This window comes from Neoarthrinium moseri (assembly GCF_022829205.1).
Source record: "Neoarthrinium moseri strain CBS 164.80 chromosome Unknown scaffold89_Wmoseri_CBS_16480, whole genome shotgun sequence".
Classification (NCBI taxonomy): Eukaryota; Fungi; Ascomycota; class Sordariomycetes; order Amphisphaeriales; family Apiosporaceae; genus Neoarthrinium; species Neoarthrinium moseri.
This window is the reverse complement of record NW_026055203.1, coordinates 62,875-85,769: the sequence shown is the minus strand read 5'-3', so window position 1 is coordinate 85,769 and position 22,895 is coordinate 62,875. Positions and strand designations below refer to the sequence as shown.

General features: G+C 52.4%; 10 protein-coding genes across 10 annotated transcripts; 5 read left to right on the top strand and 5 right to left on the bottom strand.

The window, feature by feature from the left end:
- Positions 1-171: 171 nt before the first annotated feature.
- JN550_012581 (uncharacterized protein) lies at positions 172-1,727 on the bottom strand (the record flags this gene model as incomplete). The annotated part of the gene is made up of 3 exons (XM_049311072.1): positions 172-1,346; positions 1,404-1,635; positions 1,713-1,727. The coding sequence occupies 3 exons, from the start codon at positions 1,725-1,727 to the stop codon at positions 172-174; spliced, it is 1,422 nt and encodes a 473-aa protein (XP_049165466.1).
- Positions 1,728-4,488: 2,761 nt separating this feature from the next.
- JN550_012580 (uncharacterized protein) lies at positions 4,489-5,618 on the top strand (the record flags this gene model as incomplete). Its single annotated transcript, XM_049311071.1, has 2 exons — positions 4,489-4,678; positions 4,732-5,618. The coding sequence occupies 2 exons, from the start codon at positions 4,489-4,491 to the stop codon at positions 5,616-5,618; spliced, it is 1,077 nt and encodes a 358-aa protein (XP_049165465.1).
- Positions 5,619-6,178: 560 nt separating this feature from the next.
- Positions 6,179-7,613, top strand: JN550_012579 (uncharacterized protein; the record flags this gene model as incomplete). The annotated part of the gene is made up of 3 exons (XM_049311070.1): positions 6,179-6,251; positions 6,340-6,941; positions 7,101-7,613. The coding sequence occupies 3 exons, from the start codon at positions 6,179-6,181 to the stop codon at positions 7,611-7,613; spliced, it is 1,188 nt and encodes a 395-aa protein (XP_049165464.1).
- Positions 7,614-7,872: 259 nt separating this feature from the next.
- JN550_012578 (uncharacterized protein) lies at positions 7,873-8,843 on the bottom strand (the record flags this gene model as incomplete). Its single annotated transcript, XM_049311069.1, has 2 exons — positions 7,873-8,689; positions 8,806-8,843. 2 exons carry the CDS (start codon positions 8,841-8,843, stop codon positions 7,873-7,875), a joined length of 855 nt encoding a protein of 284 aa, XP_049165463.1.
- Positions 8,844-9,626: 783 nt separating this feature from the next.
- Positions 9,627-10,807, top strand: JN550_012577 (uncharacterized protein; the record flags this gene model as incomplete). Its single annotated transcript, XM_049311068.1, has 3 exons — positions 9,627-9,689; positions 9,749-9,813; positions 9,964-10,807. The coding sequence occupies 3 exons, from the start codon at positions 9,627-9,629 to the stop codon at positions 10,805-10,807; spliced, it is 972 nt and encodes a 323-aa protein (XP_049165462.1).
- Positions 10,808-11,684: 877 nt separating this feature from the next.
- On the top strand, positions 11,685-12,049 carry JN550_012576 (uncharacterized protein; the record flags this gene model as incomplete). Its single annotated transcript, XM_049311067.1, has 3 exons — positions 11,685-11,693; positions 11,753-11,882; positions 11,943-12,049. 3 exons carry the CDS (start codon positions 11,685-11,687, stop codon positions 12,047-12,049), a joined length of 246 nt encoding a protein of 81 aa, XP_049165461.1.
- A 299-nt stretch (positions 12,050-12,348) lies between these two features.
- On the bottom strand, positions 12,349-13,978 carry JN550_012575 (uncharacterized protein; the record flags this gene model as incomplete). Its single annotated transcript, XM_049311066.1, has 3 exons — positions 12,349-12,553; positions 12,620-12,717; positions 12,773-13,978. The coding sequence occupies 3 exons, from the start codon at positions 13,976-13,978 to the stop codon at positions 12,349-12,351; spliced, it is 1,509 nt and encodes a 502-aa protein (XP_049165460.1).
- Positions 13,979-14,818: 840 nt separating this feature from the next.
- Positions 14,819-15,768, bottom strand: JN550_012574 (uncharacterized protein; the record flags this gene model as incomplete). The annotated part of the gene is made up of 2 exons (XM_049311065.1): positions 14,819-15,387; positions 15,453-15,768. The coding sequence occupies 2 exons, from the start codon at positions 15,766-15,768 to the stop codon at positions 14,819-14,821; spliced, it is 885 nt and encodes a 294-aa protein (XP_049165459.1).
- A 2,395-nt stretch (positions 15,769-18,163) lies between these two features.
- JN550_012573 (uncharacterized protein) lies at positions 18,164-20,755 on the top strand (the record flags this gene model as incomplete). The annotated part of the gene is made up of 2 exons (XM_049311063.1): positions 18,164-18,673; positions 18,725-20,755. 2 exons carry the CDS (start codon positions 18,164-18,166, stop codon positions 20,753-20,755), a joined length of 2,541 nt encoding a protein of 846 aa, XP_049165458.1.
- Positions 20,756-21,036: 281 nt separating this feature from the next.
- Positions 21,037-22,341, bottom strand: JN550_012572 (uncharacterized protein; the record flags this gene model as incomplete). Its single annotated transcript, XM_049311062.1, has 2 exons — positions 21,037-22,095; positions 22,321-22,341. 2 exons carry the CDS (start codon positions 22,339-22,341, stop codon positions 21,037-21,039), a joined length of 1,080 nt encoding a protein of 359 aa, XP_049165457.1.
- Between the last annotated feature and the right edge of the window lie 554 nt (positions 22,342-22,895).

Sequence of the window (22,895 nt, the reverse complement as noted above, 5' to 3'; positions counted from 1 at the left end):
AAACTGATCTCGTTCAAAGTTGACTCAGCAGGCTACTTAAAAACAATGGAGTGTTATGGCTTGAGATTTCCACTTTGTTTGCTGTTCTCACGACAATATCTTGCATTAGCCTTTTCAATGCGGACAACGCCCATTGTGATCAATGTGCCAAAGGATGCATTCAGTTTCGCCTCACTCCAGACGGGAGACTTTGAAGCCACCTGGTACTCTCAGCTGGAAAACAGATTCTGGGTCGTACTTGGTAGCAACATCACGAAGGAAGGCGACGTTCTCTCGACCGTATGTTCCTAACGGGTTCTGGCTCTCATCGGCATATCCCAGATACTCCCACTCTACGTCGGTACCAATGTCCTTGGCGTAGTCCTTCAAGGCCATACGCATGGCGATGAGTCTATGCCGAGCTTCGGCTTCCTGATCAGCATTGCGAACCATATGCTGCATTTGGAATAGAATCGCATTTTCTTTTTCGCGATCCATACCAAGGACGTTTCCTCCCCTCGCGATTGATTGCTCGAATAGGACCGTGGGCATCGCCTGAAACGTGATGTAGTTCAGAAAGTCTGCGTCCTGACTTGCTTTCCAGCTCTCAATGAAGCTAGACTGCGCCTCAACAGCTTTACGTATGAAACGTGCGTCATTCTTGCCTGTTAATGTGATCCAAACTTGTCTATACCCTAAGGGCTCTTCCAGTTCAACAGTCATATTGAGATGACTGTCAGTACGGAGCGTATCGCTGATTTGAGGTGCGATTGAGAGGAACTCTTTATACGCTGGGGCCCGAACAGTGCCTGTTGTGTCATGGAGAGCGGATGAGACTACAATATCCCCGGCTGCAGGCGAATAAGCCCAAAATGTCACGGCCGAGCCCTGTACATAGCTGGGAATGTTGTCTACCCAGTTCACATAGGCAGCGATATGATCCTCCGTAGTGCTGAGGGGATATATCACCTGGCCTCCCCAGAGGTTGCGCGCCTCTATTACCTGCATATCCACACGGGTAACGACTCCAAAGTTGCAAGACCCTCCTTTTAGAGCTTTGTATAGGTCTGAGTTGTTCTCTTTGTTAGCATTGACGATATCGCCTGACGCGAGAACAACCTCGAAGTTGATGACGTTGTCACAGCCCAAACCGACCATGCTACTGTAGAAGTTGTTTCCTCCTCCAGTGAGGAAGCCCGCAACCCCGACAGTGGATGTGCGGCCACCTGGCACAGTCACATCATAGGGCTCAAGAGCACGGTATACTTCCCCCCACCTCGAGCCAGCACCGATTTTTGCGATTTTCTTCTCGTGCACATACTCTGTCTGGTTTATGAGCCCTAGATCAAGAGTGACACCGTCATGGACTATTATCGTATCTTAGTGCTTTCTCTGTATGGGGGATGTCAACATTACAAACGTACTGTTGGAAGCGCCGGCCCATGTCATGTGTCCCCCGCCTCTAATAGCCCAGTTACATGTTGTCAGGGTTTTCAAGGTAATAATAGCTTGAGCGGCTTGCGCAGTATCTCTTGGTTGCACAATGCAATGTGGCTCTAGCTGAGCCGCGACGGAGAAGTAAGATTCTTCGCGTATCGCATAGGCCTGGGTACCCGGGCGCAGTACTTTCAAGCCAGCAGCCTCGAGAACCTCACACTGATAGATGAAAACTTAGAATTGATTGCGCAGCAATATCAGAGCGTATGACAGGGACAATGACATAATTTTCTTACACAGTTAGTGTCCATGGTATTGTTGTCTCTGAGTCCCTTGCATTCAGATAGATAAGACAGCACAGCAAACACGATGCTGAACAAAATGGCCGAGCCTATCATCGGCGTTAATGACGAAGAGATGTAAGCGTGTAACAGCCGCTTATACTGTTCAAACGTAGACAGCAGGTCTAGTTCAGCAGGCCCGGATGGGGGAAACAACAAGCTGGAAACGATTATTCAGAGCCTGTGATGTTTGCGCTGAAGTGAGAGGGGTAAATGAAAATATCGTTGCTCTAGAAGGATTGTAGCATTTGGGTACGTCGCAGCTAGTTTTTGAGGAACCGCAACGCACCTGATCCGTTCACCGACTCCGCAGCCGATCATTACTTTCAAACGAGGATTAAGCCCGGCTTATTGCCACCATACTCCGAAAGAGAAGGTGGCGCTTACGAACCCCGCGGTCATCAATTATGCCAGTCAATAAATTTTGCTGTCTGGGATCAAGATAAGTGTGGAGCTTTTGATATTACCTGCCGTGCATCCCGGAGCCCATACCCTGTTCACACTGGATGATCGGAGAATAGAGCGCTAAGACATCCCATATGTTGTCAACGTAGTCATCTTGACACTGTGGGTGTAAGTTAACTGATATACTTTGTAAGGCAGCAGGTAAAATTATGGCTTAGAAGGCGGACAGCCGAGCAGGCAAACATTTCCCCCGCAAATCAGACAATCACAGTACCTCCGTATAACTCACAATCGCCGGGGTTCAGAAGTGAAAGACTCAGCTTCTAGTCGTCTCAATCATACTAAGACATATCCATCCTACAGTCAGGCCCAACGTATGGTGACGAGGAGTTGGGAAGGATTGGGCTATCGGGACATTACGTACCAGAAATGAGGCTAACTATTCCTAAAGTGCGCCATGCGTATTCCCATAACCGACGCAGTTGACAGCCATGACGTATATTCCGTTACATACGATGTACTGGACATCAGAAATCAAGCTCGCCCTGGCGATTGTAACAGGAGCTTTCCCGGTCGGGTCCAGGAATCCGTATGTTTAGACTGTGTCCCACTCTAAATTTGAGGATTGACTCACACTTAGCAGGTCGATATAGAACACGAGTTGTTGAATCAGTCCAAGGCAGTACATCGAGTGTTGAGTATCTTGCGCCAACTACTGTAAGGAATACTGTTCAGCCAAGATATTGGGACGTTGAGGGCGAGGCTGGCGAATTCAACACCAAAAGATACAGCTGTACAATGGCAAAAATCGAGAACGAGACGATATACATGATGACAGCGCTACGTGGTCTTGATCCGAGCGCTAGGACGAACTGAAAAAAAAGCCAAGCAAAGACAACTGAGACCAGATTGTACCCCATACCAAATTGAAGAGCGCGAGTGTGAATGATGTTATGACCACTTCGAAAAATTCGAGGTGAGGCACTCTTAGTATAAAGAGCAGCGAAAAGCGCCCCATTCAGCCCCATGATCTTCGGTATAGTATGCGACATTGATCATTAGCTCTGTGCGTCTATTGTAGATTTGCGGACGCAGATCGTATCTGTTTATGAGCCTGAAGTCTGTCGGATCGTTGACTACAGTCGTATCTAAGTCTGACCAGTCTCTCTCTCTCTTTTTTTCTTTCTTTTTTTTCTTTTTTTGGTTGCTGGAAAAACACTACTACAAACTCTGCATATATCTCATTATCGACCTCATACACCTGAAGAAGCGAATCGTTGACTTCAAACTCAACACAAACGGATCATCCAATCACGCATATATCAGCGAGTACTATGCGGATATTGAACCAGCAACAGTACTTGTGACGGGTCTAGCACTCTTCGGACCGTACCTTGGGGCAGCAATTCTATGTATGGACCCGTGGCATCTAATTACCAGCAGGGGGCAATATCTTTTCATCTCATCACAAGGACAAAAGAGGAACATTCATGAATTTCCGCGTCACACTGGGTGCGGTCTACCTCTTTTCAAACTTCATGCTCTGCATCATTGTAATGAAAGACGCTTTCAAGTCCCTTACATTCTTAGGGGATTCCTACTTGCACAAGATTTGGGCTTTCAAGATATGGATGTGGGGGAACTCGGGTCTGCTCTTGTTTCAGTCTGCAGGTCGTTGCTATGCTTCAGTGATGGAAATGATATCACTTCTGTCTAATAGACGATGAGAGCAGATATTAGTGCAATATTTCTGACTATTAGCCAGTAATTGTTGCCTTTGGCGAGCAACTGAGTCTTACCTAATGCAAGAGTCCCATAATTTTGCGGCGAAGTTACTTTGGCCTGATCCTCTGGGTATATTCTAAGCGGTATGAGGGACGCACGGCAGAACGATTTGAGCGGTATAGAAATATTCGGAATTGCCAATAGCGCCGCCACAGCGGTGCATAGGGATTCCGAGAAGTTACAAGAACATCCAGAGCCATAAAGGCGCCTGAATCAAGTGTCCTAGGCTTCAGTTGTGTTTGCGTTTCCGGGTATTTTGATGTTGAAAGAACGATGGTATACAATTAGTTGTGTTAATAGGTTGGGCACGGTGAAACGTTTCGAAGGAAATCCCGATTTGCGGGGCCGAACGACCGTAGCGCCTCCGCCGGAACTGTCGTCATCCGGCTGGGATCCTCCGCTGTCGGCCAACAAAACACACGCGTGCTCTTTACGACAGTTGATTCTTTAGCCGAGGATCCCGCGCGCCTTGAGTCGCCTATATCCTCATTATTATAACGCCTACATTGTCATCCCGCGACTTATCACCAACTCTTGGGCAATGGCTGGCAAGAAGATTGCTGTTCTGGATGATTACCAGCAACTGTCAAAACCCCACTTCGACCGGCTGCGTGACGCTGGTTATCAGGTGACAGTGTATACAGACACGCTTCTGCCCTACAATCACCCGGATACGCCGCAAGACGCTAAAGACGCGCTCATCAAGCGGTTGGAGCCTTATGATATTATAAGTATTGCCCCCCGTTGGGTCGTCCTCTCGTAGGCAGTGGACTAATGCCTCCAGGCACCATGCGGGAACGCACACCTATTCCTGGTGATCTTGTATCCAGGCTCCCTAATTTGAAACTTCTCCTCACTACTGGAGCCCGTAATGCGTCCATTGATGTCAAGTCCCTCCTGGGCCGTGGTATTCCTGTCGCGGGGACGGTGGCAGAGAAGAACAGTCCAGACAGCACGACACAGCACTGCGTTGCTCTGATCTTGGGCCTGGCACGCAATTTAGCCCAGGACGACAAAGCCATGAAGGCCGGTGAATGGCAGAGCCAGGTTAACACTGGGCTGAGCGGTAAATTATTCGGCACCTTGGGGCTCGGTCGCCTGGGCGCGGCGGTCTCGAGGATTATGCATCTTGCGTTCGGCATGCGCATCATCGCCTGGAGCTCCAACTTGACACAAGAGGCTGCCGACGAAAAGGCCAAGGCTGCAGGCCTGCCTGTCGAGGATGGGAACGGGGAGAAGACGTTTAAGGTCGTCAGCCGTGACGAGTTATTCAGCCAGGCTGATGTAGTCAGCGTGCAACTAGTGCTGTCAGAGCGATCCAGGGGTCTGATCAACAAGGCAGATCTGGACAAGATGAAGAAGAGCGCTCTGTTTGTCAACACCTCGAGGGGCCCCATTGTGAACGAGAAGGATCTGTTCGAGACCGCAAGGGCGGGCAAGATCAGGGGGGTTGCGCTCGATGTCTACAGCATTGAGCCTCTCCCCCAGGACAGCGAATGGAGAACGACTAAATGGGGCGAGGGAGGAAGCTCAAACGTGCTGCTCACCCCGCATATGGGCTACGTGGAAAATGAGCCCTTATCGGCCTGGTACGAACAGCAGGTGGACAACATCTTGAGATGGGAGAAGGGTGAGCAGCTGGCCACGGTGTACAAGGACTCGGGATATTGATCTAGAGAATCCTTCCAATAATGAATATTGCGATCGATCACGATATCTGGCCTTCGGTGATATCAGGAGACTGTGATTGCATTGTGCGCCGGTCCGTGGGCTTGTGGAGTGGTCCAAGAGCATTGGTTTCTGGGCATCAGTATCTTGTCACTGTGCTGGAACAGGTCAAGGATGGTGCGTAAAGGCGGCACCAGTAATCCTGCATCGATTGCAACTCGATAAACCCCCGAAGGGCTACCTCCTTACTACGTAGGTAGGTACCAAGTTACAGGTCAGTGTTCTTCTGGCCAGAAATGTTTGGGTGTACCTTGGTACATAGCCGTTGTTGGGGAGCCCATCCTGACAACTAAGGCACCGGGGCGACCTTCCTCGGTGCCTACCTAGGTAGGAGAGCAAGGGCCAATGGAACAGAATAACCACTGCTCTGAATGTGAATACTCCCCCAGGTGAATTTTATCACACCCCGCAGATCACTTTGCTGCACGACATCCAGTCAAGGCCCGTCACCTTTGTTCGTCTCCCACGCCGACGTCCACATCACCTTCGGGCTTACCTTCAAGATGGCAGTCATGGACACGATTGAGGCCCAGAACGCGACGAGCGTCGACATCAAGACAGGGCATCCCAATGAAGGTAGGCCAAGCCTCCCCCCAGCCTCCCTTGATGCCTGCCGGCATCTTGCTTGCGGCTACTGCCTCGACTACCACTAACCATGGGCCAGGAACCGTAGCCATCCGTGTGAAGACACCACCGCCTGGCCTTAGGAAGAATCGAGCTTTTGTAGCTGGTCCTAGCCCAGCCAAAGGTTCTGGTCAGGATCGATTCCGACGGATGCTTGCCAAAGCACCGGGAGTCGCGGATGTGGCCGCGAGCACTATTGGTGCTCCGGCCCCCGAGATGTCGCAAGCCGCCGCGCGCACCTCTCTCTTGGATTTCACGTCCCTGAGCGGCCCGAGCTACGGTAGGCAAGCTGGATGTGAAGGTGTATCCAACAGTGGATCTGATGCTGTGCTAGGGGCTTTCTTTCCTGCTCTCGGCCAAGACATGAACAAGGGCAACCTGGTTCCAGCTCACCGCGTTGCGGTCAACCCGGCAGTGTACCCGGCCGCGGCCAATATGGCACATGCAATGATGCCATACACGCCGACTGGTGCTCGCGCCCTCGCCATGGGAGGCGATTTCCAAGCCGTTGGCAACAACGGATACAACTCACTCGCACCGCTAGCTACCACTGGAAACAAAGACTGCGCAACTGCAAATGGCAGAGGCGGCGATGGGAAGGGTTTTCCCAACGCCCCTCCTTACACTGCACTCCTGAGCGCGGTATGTACATTTACATGTTCCTGTCTTCCCATTTGGAATGGGTTTAGGCCAGATATGGGCGTCCTGGATGACATAAACCCTACATAGAGAGCTCAACAAGCAAATCACCCTTCGCAAATCGAATTTCTTAATGCTTCTGCTGACTCGAAATCATTACAGGAGTGCCAGCGAAGACGCTTCAACCCGCAGTTCAACGAGTGGATCACCATGGATGGACAGTTCCAGTGTTCTGTCACCCTCAAGGGCAAGATCATGCACGACATGCGAAAATGGAACTCTCCCATCGAGGCCAAGCAGGCACTGGCGAAGCGCGCGGTAGACTACGTCCGCACCTTGCCGCTTCCGAGCGGCGAGCCGAACAAGGCGGCCGAGAGGGTGAAGCAAGCGCAGAATGCAATCATCCAGCATGTCACCCACAAGGAGGCGGAGGAGGAGGAGCGTAGGCTCCTCGCGCGCGTTCAGGCCTTGTTTGGCAACTCGGGCGGCCCCAGCGATAGTACTCTTCAGGATCCTGTCGCCTCTCGTGCATTCTTGGAGGGCTTCGCCCTTTGGACCAAGTTGCGGAACTCGTCGAGTGGCCAGCGTCGATCGCGCTCGCCACACCGCGGCCATCGCGAGCGCTCCCCGATCCGCCGCCGTGACCGATCTGGTTCCTACGTGAAGCGCGAGTAGGCTGAGTGGAAACAGATCTATGATACAAGCTCTGGCGATCAAAGGCAAGGAGTTTTGGCTTTTTGCGTTTCGTGCGGTACAGTCAAGGAAGGGCAGTTTGATTTGGCCCAGGGGTGTTCTCGGACTTGGAGAAGCTTCGTGCATGTTTTCCCGGATGGTGATCCTATAGTGCCGGGTAGATTCTTGATTTGGACTGAGATCCGCAGCAGCCCATGGTTTTTTAGTCTGTTATTGTACACAATGTGGTGGATATACCCCCTCACATTTTGCTGGGCATCCGCATCCCCCCGTCCAAGCGTAGGACAGTCCCGTTCAGCATAGCATTCTCAATGGCATGTTTTGCCAGCGCGGCAAACTCGGCCGGCTGCCCAGCCCGCCTAGGGAACTCCATAGCCTTCTCCAAGCTTCCTCTGACCTTGTCACTCATCATGCTCGTCATTCGGCTCTCGAACAGCGAGGGGGCGATGGTAATCACTCTCACGCCGTACCGTGCCAAGTCCCGAGTCATGGGGAGGGTCATGGCAGTAACAGCGCCTTTCGAGGCCGAGTAAGAGACCTGGCCCTTCTGGCCGTCGAAAGCTGCAGAACTCGCAACCATTATGACCACACCACGCTCGCCATCCGGCCTCGTGGGCTCGGTCTTGGCGATGTGTACGAGAGACTGCCGAACCAAGTCGATGGTTCCTCTGAGGTTGACGTTCATGACAAAATCAAAGTCCGACAGATCAAGAGCATTGCCGTCACGATCGAGCATCTGGTCCATTGTGAGCATGTTGTGACAGGTGCTTTGCTTCTCGCCAAGAAAGCCACGGATACGTACCGTTGCCGGCGTACTGACACCAGCTGCTGGTATCACTCCCCCAAGGGGCTTGCCAGTCTTCTTGACCCATTCGACAGCGCCATCTACAGCGGCCCTGATGCTCTCCGTCTCGAGCACGTTGCAGACGAAGAACTTCGTTTGGGACCCCAGCTTGGACACGAGCTCTGCCCCGTTCTCCTCGTTCATGTCCAGAACGGCGACATAGCCGCCGGCCTCAACGAGTGTTTCTACGCAGGCTTGGCCCAGGCCGGATGCGCTGTGTGGTGGCGGTTAGCCGTCAGGTCCGGTGTATCGATGCAGCATGTGACAGCCGCTGGGGATGGGCCAGGGCAGGACATCATTCAATAGGAGGAGCAAGGGGGGAGGTCTTACCCGCCGGATATGATAAACGTCCTCCCTTCAATCTTCATGTTGGGCTTTCAGGTTGATAATCGGTCTTTGGCCGCACACATTCCGCTTAGGACGACGTGAGATGGGTTTCTCGGCGACGGACGATATAACAAGTTAAACGTTCACCTAAGTACCAGGACATGGCTGCTGACCTCGTGTGTATTAGCCGGCGAACCGACTGGGGGCCGACGGGCATGCCCCAGTGCCCCAGTGCCCCAGTGCGACGCCGAGCGCAGGGATGATTGGCCCTGGAGCTGCAGCACGAGCCAGGTGACAGGGCGCCAGCGCGCCAGCCTCGGCGCAGCTGGTGGGACTGCGTAGGGCCATCAACGGGCGTCGCCAGCATGGCACAGGCCAATCCCAGCGCTGTGTCGTCACCGTCCCGCCGCCGATAAGGGAGCAAGGAAGCTGACACAGCAACGGGACCCCCAAGAACTCGACCTCTTTAGTGCTCGAGTTAGTTCGTTAGTGAACTGGCAACGCTAGCCGTAGGCCAGGACCTGGGCCCGTAAGGTTGCTTGTGGCCTGCGTTTCACAGCGCACCGCACCGCCTGCATCCCATCCCATCCCATCCTATCCCATCCCATCCTATCCCATCCCAAACCCCATCGAACCGCATCTTTCAACAAGGCGCAGGACGACAACGTCTCCCGAGAGCTGGCTCTTGAATCTGCCGTCGTAGAATCCTCCGACTCCTTCTGGCGCTGTGACACCACGGGCGGATACACAACCTGCGAACCGAGCTGCAGATTCGACTGTAAACAGCGAGCAGGGTGGGACGTCAGCGATAAGACACAAACACCATGACGAGGCCGCGAGGCTCCTCGGCGGCGAGCGAGGACAGTACGGGGACCGCAGGCGATCAAGTATGATGCACGCCAGCCCACAAGTTCACGAGAACGGAGTGCTGATGGCGCGATGACAGGAGCTCGGGAGCATGTACGATTACCTCGCCAAAATTATACTGCTGGGGCCCAGTGGGACAGGAAAGTAAGTCCAGGTTCCCTGCTCCATGTCCGTCACAAGTTCCCATGGTTGTCGACACCCCTCGATACCATAGGGACAGACTGCGCCGCCCCGTGGGCCTCTTGCGCTTCCGTCCCGAGCCCTCCGCTGACGTGCACCCGCCGCCGTGTCTAGATCCTGCCTCCTCCACCGCTTCGTCAAGTCCGAGTGGCGCGTCCTCTCGTCCCAGACCATCGGCGTCGAGTTCGCCTCCAAGATCATCAAAGTCGGCACGGGGGCCCGCCGGAAACGCATCAAGCTGCAGCTGTGGGACACTGCGGGCACCGAGCGCTTCCGCTCCGTCTCGCGGTCCTACTACCGCGGCGCCGCCGGCGCGCTGCTCGTCTACGACCTCACCTCGCACGCCTCCTTCCGCTCCCTGCAGCCCTTCCTCAACGATGCCAATGCCCTGGCCAGCCCCAACTTGAGCACGATATTGGTCGGGAACAAGCTGGATTTGAGCGGTGACCAGAACCTCATCGACGTCCCGCCGGCCACCCCGAGCAGTGTCAGCTCCAGCAGCGCGCCTTACGGAACTAGTTTCCGGAGCGAAGGCGGCACGCCGGGCCTGGGGACACAACAGAGAGCCACGATAGCACCAGAGGGGAGAGAGGTTACCAACGCGGAGGCGTCCAGATGGGCGAGCAGGGTATCCGTGCCGGTTGCGCTGGAGGTCTCTGCCTTCAGCGGGGAGGGCGTAGACGAGGTCTTTGCCCGGCTGGCGAGGATGATCCTGACCAAGATCGAGCTGGGCGAAATCGACCCCGACGATCCGATGAGCGGTATCCAGTACGGAGACGGCGGCATGTGGAACGCGGGCGCGAGCGACGGAGGCAGCATCAAGAGCGGCATGACGGTCGACGATCTTGGTGCCGGCGGCATCAGGAGACGCAAGAAGGGCAAGGGTCGGGGTACCGTGGCCCTGCGAGAGTGGGAAGAGGTCTTCTCGCTAGGCGGACGACGGAGAGGTTGCTGTTGAAATCGCCCCTGGACTGTCACGGTTATGGGTGTGGCCTGAGAAGGCGGGAACGGGATGCTCTTTTTGATGGATTGGATGACGGAGGATGCTGGTTATGCATATTGATGATACCTACCTGCGCTCGTTTGGCGTTGCGGCTACACTGTCACTGCTGCTGCATGATTTTTTTCGACTCGTACCGAGTCTAATAGAATAATAAGGGGCTGCTCCCCTGAGTCAATGACGATACCTTTTCCAATACTTTATTTCACTCCCGAGGTTTCATATGAATACCTGAAGCAGAGTTATACCCGAAGTACCGATAGAAATGAGCACGTCTGAACTAATGTACCGCTTCTTCGGAGTTCAACATGTTTGTGGGTACCCCCAGGGGACCTTACATCCGATATTCAATCATGTGGCTGTTGTTGTAGAGCCACAAATACCGAAGTCCGGACGACGAACTAGCCTTGCGTACGATGACCGCTTATATAGTTTGCCAAGAGAACATGCGCAGATCCATGATCTTGCTTGGTGTACTGATGGCGTCGGTCACCGATCGTGGGAATGCGTGGGTCATCTAAGAGAGATGCTTGGCAATTCTCTTATGGCTTATCGAAATACTATTGTCCGGGAGCTTAGCTCCCAGGGATGTCGCGTGTTGAGCAGCGCTGGACGGCGGGCTGATAGGCCAGAGATAGTGGCACGCATCTCAGTTTCCTACCATCGCCGCAAAGGGCAACTATGACGTTGTGTGATTATTGCTACCCGTTGGACCACACTTGGGATTAACTAAGCCGTAATGAGACGAACTGACGGGCGGACGATGACTTTGGCTTGCATTCCAAGTCTTACACACCTTGTCATCGTTTAGTAACAGACAACAGCTCAGATCAAAATGGCCGAGGTATGTATAATAGACTGAGTTGAAGTAGTAGGCCACTAACCATATGGCACCGAACCTAGTCCGAACAAAAGAAACCTCTTAAGGAGCGTATTGCTGATAAGATCGTGCCGAACAGCGAAGCCAGAACCGGCTCGGGCATGACGGATGGCGTCGGTCACGGCAATAAGACCAGTGATGGGTATCGGAAAGGTCGGTGTTTTGAAGCTAGTGTATCTGGCGAAGTGGGTAGACATGCTAACATGATTTCAGATTCCATTCGAGGAAAAGCCATGGAAGGCATTGGGAGCGTGGTCAACCATGAAGGGCTGCAGTCCAAAGGACAGGATTTGCGGAGGCAAAGTGGTTGGGAGGGATGAGTTCATTCGGGTTGCCGTGATATGATATGCGCCCTGCTGGAGGAGACCAAGCGGCTGTTTGTTTGTCTTTGAGAAAGTCAATATGACGGATCGAGTATTTTGCGTGGCTCATGGTGCTTATATACGAAACAAATCTTGGCGTACATGCCAGCTGCAACAAAGCTTATGGCTTAGAAAGAATGTGAGATACTCAATTCAAGTAAACCTGAGGTGGTACACTTCACGTGGACAACCTCATCTTCGCTTTGTGATGGCGAGGACAGCGTATTATAGGACTCTCTGGGCAGTATAGATTCAAATCAAGTCGATTCCGCCAAGTCTCTCTTGGTGATCTGTACAAAGAAATCATTTACTGTCCAAACTCGGGTGTTGGCAGCCTTCCATGGAGTGGCTGGGTTCACGAGCGTGAAGTTGAACAGACGGAATAATTCGAAAACCACCTTGTGCATTTGCATCAACGCCACACCTTTGCCGAGGCACTCCCATCGGCTTGGGCCACCAAACCTGCGGAGGCATTAGGATTAGCGCATTTCCGGCATTGAGTTAGGTTGCTATCATTTTCAAACTCACACGAATCGATATGTCTCATCCATCTGCGTGCGTTCGGTCTCACCAGCTTCGAGCCAGCGCTCTGGGCGGAAGAAATCAGCGTCTTCGCCAAATATTTCCTAAAGTACTGTAAGCATAGACTCAGCTAGTCATTTAGACAATGGCAAAACGTACCTTGGTGCGAAGAGCAGGCTTGTATGCCAAGTCAACACTCACTCCAGCTGGAATCTTGTAGCCGCACAGGGTTTCATCATTGGGGCTACACCTCGGCACGAACCCTGCAGGCACCAGTAACCTAAGGCTCTCCTTCAAAACTGCTTGCAGATATGGTAGTTTGGCAGCCTCATCCTCGGACGGCGGGCATGAGGTGACAGTGCCGGTCTGTAGTGCGTCGTCGATTTCTCGCTGTAGAGCCTGATATGAACGCGGCGATGTCATCATGTAAAGCATCACCGCGCGGACTCCGGTGCCGGTTGTTTCGCCTCCAGCCCCTAATTGGGCAACAGTTTCATTCACAAGCTCCTCTTCGCTCATCCCGGAAGCAACCCATGTACTGAGAACATCGTTTTGATCTTTCAATTCGTGGGCTTGCTTGCCGTATCTTTTCCCTACTTGACGCCGAGCCACCTCCAAGACGCGGGGGAAGAAACCGCCGTCCGGAAACAGCATGTTGAAGGCTGGAGTGTCCATCAAAGTCTGGTAAAGTGGGAGAAAAGATAGCGATATGAGAGGAGCAAATGCCTTGCTCACTGAAGTTATATAACCGTGGAAATCGTCGTCCCGCTCGAGGCATGAGAATGACTCCTGGAAGGCAAATGAGGTGATAATATCTATGGCCAAGTACTGCGCTAGGCGCGAGAAATCGACAGGACGATAGCTAGTACCCGGTTCTGAGATATATCTGGACTCGATGATGCTGACAAGTTGCGACACGTGTTTATCGATCATCTTCTCCACGCCCTCAATTGTTTTGCCAGCATACCCGGGCATGAGCTTCGCGCGCATGCGAGCGTGCGCCTTCTCGTCGCGCATGCTTACGACGAAGTCGCCCGCCGTTCCAGGGCACAGCCGGAACCCGATGTAGCTTCTTCCTCTGCCCCAAGAGGAGCGAACTTTACCAAGCTGTTTGATCTCTTCGGGGTCGCTAAGAGATACAAAGTCGGGCGCTATGACGATGACCGGGCCGTACCGCGCGTGTAGCTCAATGGTTTGGTCGATATACTGGCCTTTGAGTACATGCCGGATGATCCACAGGTGTGTAAAGCGAGCCCAGAAGGGGCCCGGGATGTGACGAAGCCGATGCCATTCCCTCAATCGGCTGGCCACCAGATATACCAAGCCAAGAACTGTGGTTAGGGTTATGATGCTGGAAAAGAACATTTTCTGCTATACTCGCTTTATGAAGCCTTCGCCGGGAGACGTAGTAGAATGACCAATTGGGCGCACTGACGTTATGTAGGTATGTGTGAATCAGAAAAACACTGATGGGAAGGGAAACGAACGAGTGGAGGTATTGCATGGGACGGACCTTTGTATGCAGCTTTGAAGAGGACCGGGATGTACTTGTCATGGTGGGTCGTACAGCAGGTCGGTTTTGGACCAATATAGTATGTCGAGACGCCGTGAGATATGACCTTGATCGTTCCTATGGATACTCACCACCATGACTGCAGTGGACTCTGCGCTCCCCACACGACGTGGAGCTCGCTCTGTCACTAATGGAAACTCACAGACTGCACTTCCATAGGTACGTGCACAGCTACCTAGGGTATACAGGCGGCGCAGCAAAGTCATCTGCAGGTAATCCATGACATTGGCCCACTGCGGGGACTGCGATAACTCCTTTCGTACAGTCCACCCGTCTGTTGCAGGACGAACCCATGGCGTATGATTGCATGAGACTTATCCCCGGCCCCAAAGAAACTACTGGGCGGCGGTTGGTTTTATACATGATTGGATCGTGGTTGTAAGTCTCTCTTGATCATGGTATACACCCCGGTACTTGAAGTGCTTGGCGCTTACGGTTCTACTGCATCCCTATGCACCTAGTAGCTTGAGTCAGCCAGGAATTTACTGCTGTTCGAAATCATGCACTGCGTAATCACACGGGCGATGTTTCGCAATACTTGAATTAGGCAATCGCGTCGAAGTTCTTCACTAACGGCAGACATCCCTTCGGTCCAATATGTTAAGAAGTCCCCGCTCTATCGCTGGCTGCCTCTATGACTTGGCCGGCTTGTACCATGTCCCAGTCTCTTCAATGCGTTGAACGGCTTTCTTCATGTCCTTCATGTACAACTTGCTGGGCAATTGCCGCAAGCTTCTTGGCAAGTGTGGATACACCAGCGCAGTATAGCCTACAACGAAATGGTACATGGCAGTGTTGAGTGGGGTGGTTTTCAGGCCGTACTCACGCTGGAACCTCTCCGGTAACCAATGGATAGTCAGCAGCCTCGCGATGGGTGCTTGGGGCCGAAGCCAGAGTGGCAATTTCTTGGGATGCAGCAGGTCACCGGCAAGGCTCCTTGCCCAATCTGTGACTTCCAGTGTCTCAATGTTGTGGTTCCAGTAGTCCCAAAAATCGTCAAGTGTCGCCGGCCACATATCAGGGGGCATCCGCAAGGAAGTACCGTATACCGCGCTCTCCCTATACAGAGCCTCCTGCTTCTCGCGAGAAAGTTTCCCAAAGAATGCCTCATGTACTACTACAAGCGAGACGAAGAGGGTAGCCGCGGTCCATTTATGCAGCTCAGGATCGTCCGCGTAGTATGTTTCGCCTTTGACATCGGCTGAGATTATGGATCAGTTGTAAGTTCTTCAGTAGTTACGTAGCACTCGGTATCTCACGACATACCGTGGGCATGATGGATGACACTGAAAATAGCCTCCTTCTCCTGTTGGGTGCCATACACGGCAGCGTTCAGAAAGCGTGCCGTCGTCTGCAACCGGTTGAGGATACGGTATGCGAAGTTCGAATGTTTGAATGAACCCTCTGCCAATCCTGGGTGTGCGAATTGGCACAAGATTGCGAACTGCCCACCAGTCAGGTAGATAGCGTCATCGACGTAATTCTTCAGTTCGTTTGGTTCCGCAATTGTATCGAAAATACGCGGTCTCTCAAACGGGGCTGGACCGTCCAGCGTGCGACCAAGACCCATGGGACATGCCATATTGTGCAGCATATAATTTATGTGTTGTTTGTAGTTCTCACTGGTCACATTGAAATACGCTGCTAGGAGACGTGCACTGAAGGCTTTGTCAATGGTGTCCAACTACTTAAGTCTGGTAGGTTATATTATTAGCGACATATTCCATATCCAACAGCCGAGGCTGACAATGATCTTAACAATGCTCAACAGAGTGCGTAATTACTACGAATTCCATTTGGGTACCCAAGTAGGGCATGAGGCGTTGTGGGGTAAGATGCCGACACGTATACGGTGAGCTCTGTCTTGCCTCGGCGCCGTGGTTCTGCAGTTTTGAGTCCCCCCGCACATGAGCCCCGACAAGACCATGGGGTTCCACTTTTTCCCTTCGTGAGGTCACTTGACTTACATCTGAAGAAATTGGTATGAATTGTGTCATGCTTGTACGGATTCTAGAAAGATCAAAGATTACAATGCGGGAAACGGAAGCTCACGGGATGAAGGAGCAACGTTTTTGTAGGACTCGATCCCACTATCAGATTATACCTTGGACCGGAACATCTGAATTGAAGCTGCGCAGGAGCATATCAAGTAACGAGGTATCGCTATCTGGGCGTACAAGTGTACAATTTATGGACGGTTCCAACCTCTTAGAGGCTTGCATGATAATGTACATTATTAGCCACTATGTCATCAACTTTTAAATGCTCACGGCAAACGGAATCCTCGAATTAATGCCCCCCATCCATGAGTTTCGGAGAAGTTTCCTTTCCATCCTGATATATCCCATGTGTCAAGGACTCGGACCCATGCACATTCGCTATTTCGCCCTGGGCCTAACGCCATAGCAGAATTATGCCCAACAGTCAAAACTTGTAGACGAGCATTGAGTAATGGTGGGAACGGTTTCTCACTTGGCCGTTCAGAGCTCGTATGCCACGTAAACGGATGTGTTCAAATTACCGTGACGCTAGACACTGGTCATTATGCCGCCTATACCATCTGTTCCAAAACTTCCAATGATAGCTGGCATGCTGGTGTAAGGCATCGCCCCTAGAATACGGAGATGGTGTTTGGGCAAGTATGCAGGCGCGGTAGTCCAATGGAAGGCAAGTTTCAGTGTCCTGCTTTATCTGTGAGAGTACAGTGGTAGTGAGGGTTGGTCTCCAACTGTTGTGACCAAGCAGAACTAGATAGAATAGATGAATGTGGCCCTGTAAGCCGTCACTTAGCAAATAGACACAGGGGGGCAGAGACATGTTATGATATCTATGGAGAAAGGTGATAAGGTTAATCAAGTCTAGTCTTTTTGGAAATACCAGGAGCCCAGGAATACAACAGTTTGGAAGGGGCGAACCTGTAAAGTAACGATAGTTCTTGTCTCCACAGATACGGGGTGAGTGCCAACAAGCGACCACCTGTGAGGACGATATACATATATATACATATATATACTTCGCAACAAAATAATGTAAACCCAATGATAAGCTATCTATCGGAAATCATTACGTGTAAGCACGAAAGTCATTCCACGTCGTAGTACCACAGTACAATCATCACTTACATGGCATAATATCAAGACTGTATCTTCCGAGGAACTCATCACCACTTTATAACAGGCTCGAATCTGAATTATTCATGCCATTCTCGTAATAACGTCCCGCAAAGGATGATTCTTTACTCCGACTGTTGCTGATGTTCGGGCAGCTTCGCCGTCAGGTATTTGAACTCGGCATTTACGTGGGGCTTTCAATCGAATCGCACTAGTCCTAAATAGGCCCGGAGGAGTTGAGTCCGCCTTGGCGATCGATTCTCTTGGCGATATCTTGTTCGGGGGGTTACCCATTGTATTCAATGGGGAATATGGCGACAGAGGATTGCGATGCTTGTGAATGTTATGTCACCCATCATGATTCGTTTGCAATAGCATGGGATCCCTCGATGTTCTGCTAGCTCGATGCATGATACCTGAATCTCCAGAGTGAAGTGAAACTGATACCGAGCTCATTAAATGACAATTGTCAGCGAGCAGGGAGTTCCATTGGCAGGAGGATGTTATCGAATATGCATGCATTCTATAGGGACTCTCGAGGTTGCGGCTCTCAGCAGCCTCACCCGTCGCGTAGTTACTCCTACTGCCATAGGTGCATTCCATGGGTGGGGCCTGCTGTGAGTGTACTGCAAGTAGCTAAGTTGGGTCACTACCCCTGGCAGGCGTTCCTTCGGCCTGTATCACTCCGCCGTGTCGGTCTCGGTAGGAACTGTCATTCAGGACTAACACCCTACGACTGCGCTTTCTTACTACTTAAGGCCCACCGGGACAACTATTTTTTCTGCTTTTCTAGTTCTTCATCTGCCTTCTAGCCTTAACATTTACTCACTCTGACCTCTGTCCTGGTCCGCTGCCACTTGCCGCAGAATGGAGCCCCGCAGCGTGATCCCGCTTGACAAGAAGTGGGAGTTCAAGCAAGCTGACAAGGAGGATAGCAAGTATCTTCCAGTCGCACAATTCCCCACTAATGTCCATCTCGACCTACTTGCTCATAAACTCATTCCAGACCCGTTCATCGGCAAGAATGAGCTAGACGTGCAATGGATCGGGGAAGCCGTTTGGATTTACAAGACGACGTTCCCGTCCCTTAGCATTGGGGCGTCTGCAAAAGCCATCCTAGCTTTTGATGGTCTCGATACTTTTGCGACTGTAGTGCTCAACGGCCACACCATCCTGAAGACAGACAACATGTTCGTCCCTGAACGTGTTGATGTCACCTCAGTTCTGGCCGAAGAGGGTGATAACGAACTCGAGATTACCTTTGACAGCGCGTATCTTCGGGGTTGGGAACGGGTCGAGAAGTATCCTGACCACAAGTGGGGTTGCTGGAATGGCGACAATTCAAGATTGGCCGTCAGGAAATCACAGTACCATTGGGTGAGTCATGATCTATTGTCTTGCCTCATAGAGAACTCACCATGTATCTAGGGATGGGATTGGGGTCCGACCCTGTTGACTTGCGGTCCTTGGCGACCAATTCAGCTTGAGGTCTATGAATCCAGGCTCTCAGATCTGTGGTGCGACACTACAGTAGAAAAGTCTCTCAAGTCTGCGACTGTGAAGGTGAACACTAGTGTGGAAGGGAAGCCCGCAAAGGTTCGATTCGATGTCTTGCTAAATGACCAGCTCCTGGCCGCACAAGAAGTCGAGGGTACTGATGTTACTTTCACAATCGCCAATCCTGAACTCTGGTACCCCGTCCGATACGGTAGCCAGTCTCTCTACACGGTCAAAGCTACGCTGGTCGACAATGGAAAGGAGATCGACTGCATCACAAAGAAGATAGGCTTGAGAAGAGCTGAGCTTGTCCAGAGACCTCTCAAAGACCAACCAGGCACCTCCTTCTTCTTCGAGATCAACAACATCCCAGTTTTCTGCGGAGGCAGCGACTGGATCCCCGCTGACAACTTTATTCCACGTATCAGCAAGGAGAGGTATTATGATTGGGTCAAGCTTGTTGCTGATGGCAACCAATTCATGATCCGCGTGTGGGGCGGCGGCATCTATGAGGAACAGGCTTTCTACGATGCTTGCGATGAGCTCGGTATTCTCGTATGGCAAGACTTCATGTTCGGCTGTGGCAACTATCCTGCCTGGCCTGAAATGTTGGACTCCATCAAGCGTGAGGCTGAGGAAAACATCAAGCTGCTAAGACACCATCCTAGTATCGTCATCTGGGCCGGCAACAACGAGGACTACCAGTACGCGGAGAGTGTCAACTTGACCTGGGACCAGCATGACCATGACGCCGAAAGCTGGCTAAAGACCGACTTTCCCGCTCGCTACATCTACGAGAAGGTCCTTTCAGATGCCTGTAAAGATTTGATCCCCGCTACGTACTATCATCCCGGCAGCCCTTGGGGCGGTGTAGATACTCGCGACCCAACTGTAGGGGACATCCATCAGTGGAACGTCTGGCACGGCACGCAGGAAAAGTACCAAAATTTTGACAAGCTTGTCGGTCGATTTGTGTCTGAGTTTGGCATGGAAGCATTCCCGTCAGTTAAGACAATCGACGCTTTCTTGCCCCTTGGAAGGGACGATCCCGATCGTTACCCGCAGTCCTCCACCATTGACTTCCACAACAAAGCCGACGGTCACGAGCGCCGTATTGCGCTGTATCTCGTCGAGAATATGCGGTATGCACCGGATCCCTTGGAGCAGTTTGTGTACTCTACCCAGTTGATGCAAGCTGAGTGCCTCGCCTCGGCGTATCGATTATGGAAGAGACAGTGGAAGGGTCCTGGACGGGAGTACTGCGCTGGCGCCTTGGTCTGGCAGATCAATGATTGCTGGCCTGTGACGAGCTGGGCCATCTGCGATTATTATCTGCGCCCCAAGCATGCCTACTTCACAGTGAAGCGAGAGATGGCCCCTGTTAGTGTGGGTATGACGAGGAGAGAGCATAAGCACCCGAAGAATAAGTATACCCGTGTGGACATCGAAACCAAGGTCGAGATCGAAATTTGGGGCTCCAACCTCACACTCGAGGACCTTGTAGTTGACTGCGTTGTCAAGGCCTGGGATGTGGAGACCGGCAAGGAGACATTTTCCAAGACCATCGCCGAAAAGATATCTCTACCCAAGAACCAAAGCACCGAGATCGTAGCTTTGGAAGTCCCCGCTCCTAAGAAAGGAGATGAGGCTAAGACAGTGGTGGCTAGTTATCTGGTCCAGGACGGAAAGCAGATTGCGCGATACGTAAACTGGCCAGAGCCGTTGAAGTACCTTCATCTGCAGAAGCCAGGCAAGCTTGCTGCTACACTCAGTGCCGATGCCAAGTCCGTCCACGTCAGTGCGGAGGTGCCGGTCAAGGGTGTTGCACTTGAGTGTGAAGACGACGAGGTCAAATTCGAAGACAATCTGGTTGATATAGTGCCGGGCGAGACGGTTATTATTGCTGTCAATGGTGCGGTGGAGTCGAGCGCCATCACAACGCGGTATCTTGGCATGATATAGGGAATAGGGGTTAGGGGGCAATAGTGAGTTTAAAAATTGCAATGCGTACAATAAAAGATAGCTACATCTGACAGCACATGTTTCGGTTTGAAGCACAATGGTCGAGTTGCTTCCTTTTGAAGACATCCATTCAATGCGCGATACTGTCTCCTAGCTTCAAACACGTCCGTAATCGTAGGTTCCTGCCTCCCAATACGCCACCACCACCCACCGCTCAAGCAGCGCCATGCTCTCCAACGCTCAAGTTGATACTATCAAATGCTCGTCTCATTCGAGACGCATTATTCAAGCTTCTCGTTCGGGCCTGCAATCAGAATCTTAATGACCTTGCCTTCGGCGACTTTGGCAAACGCCTGCTCCGCCTGCTTGAATGCGACGGTCTCGCTGACCAGCTTTTTCACGTCTACCTGTCCGTTGGCCACGAGCTCAACAGCGAGCTTGTAGTCGCCACTTCCATAACGGAACGAGCCCTTGGCGGTGACCTCCTTCAGGCACATGGCCATAATTGGGAAGTTGATATCGGACTTGCCCATGCCGCCCTGGACATATGTGCCGCCCATGCGAACCGTGTGCAGACTTGTCTGGATAGACGGCTCAGCGCCGCTGGCGTCAATGACCGCATCCGCACCGTCGGGGCAGCCGATCTCCTTCTTGATGTTGGCCGCATTCTCCTCAGCGCTGACCCGCTGTGAGATGTATGCGTGGGTGCTCGAGAAGCCCCGCGCAAACTCAAGCTTGGACTCCACAATGTCGACGCTGCACACTTTAGTGGCACCAAAGGCCTTCGCGACCGCCGCGCAGAGCAGGCCAACAGGCCCCGCCCCCATGACTACGACGCTCTGCCCGGGCGTTACCGCTGCCTGCTTCACGATGTGAACAGCTACAGCCAGGGGCTCGATAAGAGCACCCTCCTGCAAAGACACATTGTCAGGTAGTCTGTAGCAGAAGTCGGCGGGGGCGGTCCAGAACCCGGTCAGGGTACCGTCGTACGGCGGCGTGGCGGCAAAGCGCATGTCCGGGCAGAGATTATACTTGCCCCCAAGGCAGGGGCCGCAACGACGGCACGGGTAGCCTGGCTCGAGGGCAACGCGGTCGCCTTTCTTCAAGGTCTTGACTTCATCGCCGACGGCCACCACAGTACCGGCGCTCTCGTGGCCCAGCACCATGGGGTCCTTGACTACAAAGTGTCCAATGGCGCCATGCTTCCAGTAGTGCACGTCGGAGCCGCAAATGCCGGTGTAGTTCACGCCGACCAGGACATCATGGGGAGATTTGATCGAGGGCACAGGCCGGTCGGCGAAGGAGACTGAGTTGGGCTTGTCGAGGATGAAGGAGAGGTTCTGCGCAGTTGGAGATGTATCAGCGAACGGCACCAGCAAAGAACGGTCCACTGATATGGTTTGTAAGTTGCCCTTGCTTCGTGATTGAGCTCTCGTCAAACCACGGGGTCTTTACTTGTCCACAACCATACGTAATGCACCATCGTGTCACAGCACACTTCAATCAACGCCACCATGCAGTTTTTGAACAGAAACCATGATCGCGGTGAGATAAGATCTTCTTACACTGGCGGAATTGGGATCCATGGCGAGAGGAGGTCTGAAATCGTAATGAAAAGACTTGTCCTCTTGATCAAGCAATGTAGTGATCAATATGCACAGAAGAGAAAGGACTTTTTCGACCAGGCAAGGTTCGACGAGGTTGAAGTTAAAAGAGTCTACGCAAGCAAGTTCGACGACAGGAATACGAACCGGCAGAAATCAAAACAGAAAAAGTGAATAAGTCCAAAGTGTGCCCTACCGCCGCGGTCGGACGTAATCAAGTGATATGCCTGCGTCTACCTCATTCGACCGCGTAGGAATCGTCCTGAGAAGCCCCTCTCTTCCTCGTGGAGGTCTTTGCAATAGGAAGGCCAATGACCTACATCACGATGATGGCAGCTGGACCCGCGGCGCGGGGGAGGTTCAGGGGGGGCAACCCCACTAGAGCTAGCAGTTGCCTTGGGCTTGATAGGCCACTGAGATGGAACTCCATTACGCCATGGCGCTGATACTTGGGGGGAGCTTGGAGCTTTGGAGCTTCTAGATTTTTAGAGAGACCCAGGCTAGTTGCTTTTACCCGCTTCATATAACCGCACCAA